At 38.4% G+C, this 9,131-nt stretch overlaps 1 protein-coding gene across 2 annotated transcripts in view; it reads right to left on the minus strand.

Moving 5' to 3' along the window:
* Positions 1–203: 203 nt before the first annotated feature.
* The window catches only part of FBXO11 (F-box protein 11), a 21,738-nt gene continuing 12,810 nt past the window's right edge, over positions 204–9,131 (minus strand). For both annotated transcript variants that reach the window (XM_086539668.1, XM_086539669.1), the window contains exons 5-14: positions 9,092–9,131; positions 8,707–8,922; positions 6,566–6,810; positions 5,895–6,198; positions 5,607–5,777; positions 5,335–5,467; positions 4,991–5,211; positions 4,457–4,690; positions 4,071–4,278; positions 204–3,804 (exon numbers count right to left, since the gene is read on the minus strand). The exon at positions 9,092–9,131 is cut by the window's right edge and continues 120 nt beyond it. In XM_086539668.1, coding sequence (XP_086395794.1) covers positions 3,672–3,804; positions 4,071–4,278; positions 4,457–4,690; positions 4,991–5,211; positions 5,335–5,467; positions 5,607–5,777; positions 5,895–6,198; positions 6,566–6,810; positions 8,707–8,922; positions 9,092–9,131 — 1,905 coding nt within the window. In that variant the 3' untranslated portion in view covers positions 204–3,671. The remainder of the gene's footprint in view (positions 3,805–4,070; positions 4,279–4,456; positions 4,691–4,990; positions 5,212–5,334; positions 5,468–5,606; positions 5,778–5,894; positions 6,199–6,565; positions 6,811–8,706; positions 8,923–9,091) is intronic.

The following is a 9,131-nucleotide window of genomic DNA, read 5'->3' on the forward strand; positions in this document are numbered from 1 at the left end:
ATTATATTTGATCTCTTCTCCTTGAATTAAAAGGCTCAGGAATGTTATATCAAAACATTGACTTTGGTAAAAATTTAGTGATAGTACAAAATCTTTCGGTATACATGGAAAAAAGCGAGAAAATCAATTAGGAGACAAGGAAATGCAGGTAGATATACAGATTTTGATTGCCGTATTTTTCGCTGCACCATAAAAACACATACTGACTTCAGGATTTTATTGTATATACAATTCTAGGCCCTTATACAGTGCACATCATAAATGACCCACCACTCTACACCTAGGAGAATGTGTAGTACCCATGTCACCATCTTTGCAATACGTGTTCTTACTGAGGACCCCTGCACTGCCACTCTCCATCACGCAAGGCCTCAGGATAGTCCTGGGGATGAATTACTTCATCGGTATGTTGACTTTCGGTAAATATCTACGCTACAACGATATGTGACTCAAGTGGAAATGGTATCTACTGGCTCCACTGCCCATGATCAAAAGACTGAAAATTTAACGCTATGAACTAATTGTATTTCTTTTTTTTTGGCAATACAAATTGAAAATCGTGTTCAGGTCAATATGACCAGAGCAGTACATAAGCCCTTAATGATGAAATGGTATATATTCAAGAATATAACATTGTTTTCCACTATCAACAACTTGCTTCTCATCCATCTCCAAGACTACTGTTCGGTGTGCTGAATTGAAACGACACACTTGGAATTTATTTTTATTGCAAAACAACACCTGTGTGTTTGGCTTTGTCATAATACAAATTATATGTTTAAGCCTGTTGGACAACAAACACTCAGGAGAGTTTTGCAATATGCTAGCCTGAGGTATGACAGGGGCCTGGGTATACTACACCTCCACCTTGAACCTCAGCACTTACATATGTTTTCACCCTAACTAAACTTACTTTTTTTATTTCAATATAAACTGTTCCTGATTATAAACCAGGGGTTAAACTTAAGCTTTAAGATCGATTACAAAGGGTAACATATGAAATCATGCTGAGATCAAGACACAACAAAGTGTTACATTTTTCAAACTTTCGCACTACATGCCCAGGAAAATAGAAGTAGTTTTCTTAGTGTTTTTCTGAAAGATGTATGATAAAATACCAGCTGTATTATAATCAACCACTGGCTGCTTCTTACACCAACTCACTCACAGGATTGTTAAGGATACACACAATTGTTGCAAGTAAAGATACTAAACAAACATGTGGTTCCTCAAGTAGGAGTGTGCCACAGAAACTGTTTTCATGCCCTGCTATGTAGTTAAAGTTCACACATCACTCACCATCAGTTTATGCAAACTTTGAACAGATTTAAACTTCACCGACACGTTTCCAATTCCAATTCTCAGGAACACGAAAGACAACATCTTTAATTGTTGTAGTAATGTATTAACCAGTCATTTATTTAGTATCTTTATCTGTCACATATATACCAGTCCTATAACAGCACACTCTAAGTACACATGAGTAAAGTTGTGCAACCTTTGAGGTCTGCACAACTCTGTTCTGGTAAAAGGAAACCTATCATTTAAGCAAACACATACTGGCATACACACTGTCTACATTATGGATAAGGGTGAAAAAAAAATAAAGGGGTGGGGAAAAGTAGAGAAATTCCTGGCATACTGCTCAGAATTACCTTCTAGAATTAAGCAGCTAAACAGATATAGTCCCCTTGAAACCATTCTGTGTGCCATGTCTAATGCCTGCCTCAAATGGTGCTGACATGCTCTGACTTCAGAGTGTGTTGATCAGAGCTCATAAAAAAAGAATAAAAAAAAGAAAAAGGAAAAAAAAGAGGGAGTATCTACTACAAGGTACTAATACTTCCCATTAATAAGAACTCTTTCCAAAATGGAATGCAATTAATTGTGAACATCCATTTGAAGCAGCTGACATCCTCCCTAGATTGAGCAGCATGCACAATCCAATGAGAAAGGTTCAAAGGGGTTCCTGAAAATGCTCCTCCATCTTATGTATGCAAATCTTGCATATCATGAAAATCAACACAAACAAGAGCCACTTTTCTTTAGGCTTTAGTGAAATGTGAAGGTATAATTTCTCTGATTGAATGCATTCATGTTATTTCTGTAATGCTAGCATTTATGCACTTATTTGAACTCAAAATATGTGTAAAAACAAGACCTAGAAACACATATATGGCACATTGAGCAACAGTAATATCGCTACTTCTATATAGGAAGATTCCATTACAAAACACTGGAGGGGATTTATAGGGTATGTGTTGCAGGGAACAATGGGAAAGCAACAAACTCAGATGCTGTATTCTGCCACACTACCTATTAATGCAAAAATAAAGGCACTATCTAAATCCATTTTCACTAAGCTGCACAAATATTCTAATAGTTCTACACTTTGCGGGGACCTAATTTCTGCTACATTGGGAGATGAAAGCCATTGATGTTATTGTGTATCTCCGGAGTGTGTGGAGTGACACTGTATTTATTTTGGTTTAAATCACAGTTGTCTGTAGTGTTCCAATTCCGTATAAAATCTTAACAAAATCATGACAACAAATATCCTTAGAGGTTCACAAATACATTATAAAATGTAACTCAACTCCACATGCAAAAAAGAAAGAAAAAAATATAAAAAAGGAAGTCAAACATACAACAGATATTCCAAACAAAACAAATATTTATGAGAAACAACTACAAATACTGCATATTGATTTTGTCCATGTTTACGTAATATATAAAAATTCTTAACAGCTTAATCTAATTACGAACTGTATTTGACCGTAACACTGCAAAATGACCTACACCAATTGGAAATAGGCATGGAATAACTGTTTCCCTGCACTCAACACTTATGTACAAAGCCCTCACATGTCACATACAGTTCCTATGTACATTACCGGTACAACTGTACACTTGAACATAGAACTGTCTTGTAGGTAGAGAACCGTCATTCTTGTGCTTCACTGATATCTTTTGTGCCAATTTCTAACAATATCTATGGTATGTGTATTAAAATCAAAAACAAGCTTATTTATCCATAATGGGGTTTCTATGCAATGTATATCAACAATACTGACCTACAAAATAATTTCCATCTTGTGCAGGAAGTCATTTGTCAACTAGTTGGTGTTACCATACCGTAAGAGGTGATGTGATACACACCAACCACATTACGTAATATGGAAAAATGAGGATAACTGTGAAAGATGGTTCAGGTTCGAGTAATCAGCCACAATGAGTCTGTCTCCACTTTCTTGGCCGATTTGCAGTTCATACTTTTTTTTATTTCCAAATATTTTGTAGGATTAGGTATGGGCACACTATTCATCCATTTTACCATTGTACACTTGTCCACAAGATCATAAAGTCTACAAACTAACACTTGCAGACATAAAAATGGTCTTGGTAAGGCTATAGATTGATGAGAACCAATCACAGCACAAGGTGGGCTTCCTTTATGACAACAGTTCAATGTTGGTAGGCCAGAGGTTCCCAAATGGCCACACGCACACACACACTGCTTATCTAAATACTGGTTAAGGATCAAGAAGGCTGGTGGGTTAATGATGCTGATTTATAAACAAACTTTTTTTTCACGTACAAGTCGTTCACATTTTAAAGTTTTTTGTATTTTTTAGGGGTGGGGAAGGGTGAAGTAGTAAGAAGAGCAATGGTTAGACTTCTGCCATGAGTGATTGTGATTCAATGGGAGCAGCAGAATCGTAGAGTGTGTCTGTATCTTGAGTTGGCTCCCCTTGTAACTGGCATTGATTATTTAAAGTCCCAGCTCCACAGTCACAGAAAAACCTGAAAATAAGAAAACAAATATAAGTATAATGAATCTTGAAAAAAATGAAAATAACTGTCTGGCTGATAATTACACTTTTAGTACCTTTTGTGTTCGGGCCTGAATAGATCTTTCCCTTGCATAATGTTTTAAACACAAAGAATAGACATTCATATCGGTCAAAATTAATCATTATCATAATAAATATAATAAGAAAAAGATAATATAATCATTAGTGGCAGTGAGAAACACAATATTTTGGCTAAAATAAATAATAGATACTCACCTATCATGACGTATAAACTCAACCACGTGTCCATTATGACAAGTTTTTATGCAGTTGACACATATGGCGTTTCGCTCAGTAGTATTGCAGGTGCGACAACGATAGAAGTCATGCATTGGGAAACTGGTGTATGATGAGATCTTGTATAGGCACTGTCCACTTGACACAGCCTTCTCCACTGCATCGTGGTTGTCAAAGATTTTGTTGCCTGAAGAAAGGAATGAAAAATGAGTTGTTTACTGGGTTTATCATTCAATCAAACAAATTGCAAAAGTGTTGGATGTAACCTAAAACTTGACATGATATCAAAAGCCAAAGAAGAAATACAAAATAATGAATTCATCTCCTCAGCATGATCAGATTTGTTCCTAAGGCAAAATCCTCACCTCTTTGGATTGGGTTCACTCCAGAAGCTAAACATAGGCCTCCAAAACGATTATTGAATATCTGATTGTACTCTAAGGTCCCTGTGGCATTGTTGGTGATCTCGATGCCTGCTGCTAAGCCATCGTAAATCCGGTTCCGTCTCAGACTCGGATGGCTTTGAGTGGGATGACTTTGTGTTGATATTAAAACTCCTGCCTGTGCATTACGAAAAATTTCGTTCTCCTCTAGTACTCCTGAAAAATATTGATGGGTTTATAGAAGATAAGCCACCAGGTAATGAAATTTTCTATAATCTATTAAACACTGTGACTAATCAATATTCAAAAGACAAGATATAAAAAAGGGTTCTATTAGATACAAATCTATTAACTTGTAAACAAATATCCAAATATCTTTGTCATTTCAAGAAATAAAAATATGTAAATAAAATCAAATAAACATGAACACTATTACAGAGGCATCATATGCAAGAGGGCCCAGGGATATAATGATAGCCCTATTATTAAGATATAAAAATCAATGCTTCACATTACCTCTTCCGCCATTGAATATACAAATGCCAGCTTCCCTCCCGTCAAAAATCTTGTTCCTCCGAAGGATAGGGTTGCTGTCTGTCTTGATCCAAACACCTGCCATGGCATTGTCAAAGATCTCGTTCTGCTCCAGCACACCCAATCCCCCATTGTATACTAGTACACCACCATTCTGGCCTCCCCAAATCTTGTTCCTCCGAATGATGGGGTTACTACCCGTCCTGAAAAAGGGTTTTTCAAGTTAAATATATATTCAATAATTAGTGTAATTCTGTTGGTATATTATCTAGTGTATTCACTGTCTCATGATCTGAAAGTATCTAGATCAAGTAATGTGAACTTACCTAATTTGCACTCCTGAGTATAAGTGGCTAAAGATGTTGTTGTCTTCTAGTAGTCCATGGCCATTGTCGTAGAAATAAACACCCACCTGCTTACCAGAGTGGATTTGGTTTCTCCTTAATGTTGGACTACTCCCTGTTAAGTGCAGAATCATAAAATGTAAGATTAACAGTTCTGAATAATCAAAATATTAAATAGACACAGCTATATCAGGAGACAACCTTCAAAACACAGATGTTATTGAAAGTTTACAGGTTATTTGCTCATTTCTTACCTGTTGTAATCCAGACCCCAGCCAGTGTGTTTGCATAAACTTCATTGCACTCTATAAGACCCTGCCCCTTTTCATGAACGTAAATTCCTCCGTGTTGTCCGTCGTGTATTTTGTTGTGCCGCACTATGGGGTCACTGTTGGTGCGGATCTGGATACCTGCTAGTGCATTACCTGTGGGGCAAAGTTGTAGGAATGACGAACCAATATTTCAGGATTTATATTCTTTCATCAAAGTTATATTTCGTTTTTCTTATTCATTCATCACCAACAGTAACAAAATGATCTTACCATATATATTATTGTGCTCAATGAGTCCTCTTCCATCTCCAAATATGTACACACCTCCTTGTAGACCATTGTAAATTTCATTTTTCCGTATTGTTGGGTTACTGTTTGAGGTTATCCACACACCAGCATATTTGTTGGAGTGAATCTTGTTCTCTATGAATTGTCCCATTCCTTGTTCATGAACATATATGCCTCCTGTTTGGCCATGATGAATTTCACATCGAACCACAGTCGGATTTGCCTGAGCCTTGACCTCAAAACCAGCAATTCGATTGTTGTGAATGTCATTGGCCTCAAAATAGCCCTGTAGAAGAGAAAAATAATTTATGATATTAGTGTTCTAATAACTAAAATATGGCTCCCCATCTTTTAAACAGCTGTTCCTATGGTTGCTCCCATTTTTTTCAAAACCAATATTGCTCAATGCCTATGCCCTACACCCTCCCCCCCCCCCCCAAAAAAAAAAAAAAAAAAAAAAAAAAAAAAAAAAAAAAAAAAAAAAAAAAAAAAAAAAAAAAAAAAAAAAAAAAAAAACCCTTTGCCCCAAACTAATCTGATTTTAATCAAAATTACTGCAACTAAAAAACTTTCACACTACAATTCTGAAACAAGTCTTTACAGGGAGGGAATCTTTACAAGGGATGCAATGAAAGACCACACTCAGCACTTACCAATCCCCCATCAAAACAGAATATCCCCACATCTTTCCCATGGTGGATGTGGTTGCGTCTCATGATCGGATTGGCGTAGTTCTTGACCCATATTCCTGCTAGGGCGTTGCGGCTGATCTCGTTGTCCTCATAGTGGCCCTGTGCTCTGTCAGTCACAATGAGTCCTACGTTCTCACAGTCACTGATTTCACAGTGGCGTATGACAGGCTCGGCACCAGGTCCACTCACACTGACAGCTGCACCCACTACAAGTTAAGGGATAGATATAAATTAGAAAAATGCCAACTCATGCAGTAATGCTTATTAAGCAACATTATGCCTGACTGAAAATCAGGAAAGAAAATGAATCTTGCACAGAATCTAAAGATACATTGTAAGATAGCAACTGAAAGAGAAAAGATAAGGAAGGAGAGAGAGAGAAGTTAAGTGGAGGAGGAAGAGAGAGGAAGGAGAGGAGGAAGGAGAGGAGGAAGGAGAGGAGGAGGGAGGGAGAGAATAAAAGAAAGAATGGGGGGAGAGAGAGAGAGAGAGAGAGAGAGAGAGAGAGAGAGAGAGAGAGAGAGAGAGAGAGAGAGAGAGAGAGAGAGAGAGAGAGGAGAGGAGAGAGAGAGAGAGAGAGAGAGAGAGAGAGGAGAGAGAGAGAGAGAGAGAGAGAGAGAGAGAGAGAGAGAGAGAGAGAGAGAGAGAGAGAGAGAGAGAGAGAGAGAGAGAGAGAGAGAGGAGAGAGAGAAGAGAGGAGGGGAGAGAGGAGAGAGAGAGAGAGAGAGAGAGAAGGAGAGAGAGAGAGAGAGAGAGAGAGAGAGAGAGAGAGAGAGAGAGAGAGAGAGAGAGAGGAGAGAGAGAGAGAGGAGAGAGAAGGAGAGAGAGAGAGAGAGGGAGAGGAGAGAGAGAGAGAGAGAGAGAGAGAGAGGAGAGAGAGAGAGAGAGAGAGAGAGAGAGAGAGAGAGAGAGAGAGAGAGAGAGAGAGAGAGAGAGAGAGAGAGAGAGAGAGAGAGAGAGAGAGAGAGAAAGGAGAGAGAAAGGAGAGAGAGAAAGGAGAGAGAGAGAGAGAGAGAGAGAGAAAGGAGAGAGAGAGGGAGAGAGAGAGAGAGAGAGAGGATAGGGGAATATTACAATATATTTGCTTTATGTAGATTATGAAGATGTAAGTTAAATTTGCAAAATAATAAATATTTCATTGTATAATATAATGTGATGACATATTATTTCATCTTAGTTATATGATTTGAGAGAAAGAGAGAGAAAGAGAGAGAGGATGGGGAGATTGGAGAGAAATGAGATGTGGGGGTATGGGGGAGAGATAGATACACAGAGAGAGAGAGAGAGAGAGATGGGAGAGAAGGGAGGGGAGGGGGGAATGGGCAGGAGGGAGGGAGGATGAAAGGGGGAAGAAGTTAGAGAGGGAGAAGGGGGGAAAGGGAGGGGGGAGAGTGAGAGTGAGAGTGAGAGTGAGTGAGAGAAAGAGAGAGGGAGAGAAAGAGAGAGGGAGAGAGAAAAAGAGAGAGAGAGAGAGAGAGAGAGAGAGAGAGAGAGAGAGAGAGAGAATATGAATGTGAATATCAATAATCAACTGATTATGGGGACTGAGCACCAACAGTTATCTAGCATAAAAATGCAGCCAAGAAGCCCTTCATGCTAAAATAGCTGTCTTAACATATGCGAGAAGCCCCCTCCAGGATCAGGTGAAGCCCTCAGGAGATGAGCCCGAAGCCCCCCTGCTGGACACGCTCTCAGAATCCCCACAACTCTATTGGAGGACCCAGTAGTGACGCCCGGGTGAGCCTGGATGAAGCACCTACATGTTTTATGCTCTATCCTTTGCGATTGTCACTTTCTTCAATGAAAGACTTCATTCATGCATCTTGATTTTTGACCTGATACCCAAATACTGCATGCAGACTGTGCTTGCATCTGGCTCTTCTTTCAAGCACTGATTTTTTATTTTTTATCTATTTATTTATTTTTATTTATTTTTTATTTATCTTTTTTTTTCTTTTTTTTTGGCAAAATATCTGTGAGGAATTTATCCTCTGCAGTTAAATGTAGATTTTTCAATGGTCTCTTCTCCATGTGTTAAGCTAAAAATGTTTTTCTTTAATCTATATACCGCCCCAAAATCTTAGCAAACGTTCAATACTTACAATGGGAACAACTTCGAATAATGCAGTGCTCTATTGTAGGTGAACAGTTCTCTTGAATGTCTAATGCATAACTTTTGTGGTGCTGCATGGTATCTGTGCAGCTGGGTGGGGAGAACTTGATGGTTACATAGCCCAAGTATGCTCTCTGGGCTCCTTCCATGAACATTACTGTTGATTCACTTTCACGGTCTAGGATCACATTTTCTGCGACATTTCCTGGAAAAGTAAGAAGAAAAAAGCCGATGAGTAAATTGTGAATCATTACCAATAAATGAAAGTAATACTAAAAACAATTATAAAATGAATAAGAAACACTAAGCATCTTCGGCACGATGTTCTAACGACTTCCAATAACTACCTAGCTACTATACCAAGTTGACCTTACCTGGCGCTGCCCCGATGAAAGCGATGTTAGTCTCAATGAC

Source organism: Penaeus japonicus, unplaced genomic scaffold (genome assembly GCF_977035675.1).
Source record: "Penaeus japonicus unplaced genomic scaffold, GWHDUDI00000001_assembly GWHDUDI00000009, whole genome shotgun sequence".
In the NCBI taxonomy this organism is placed as follows: Eukaryota; Metazoa; Arthropoda; class Malacostraca; order Decapoda; family Penaeidae; genus Penaeus; species Penaeus japonicus.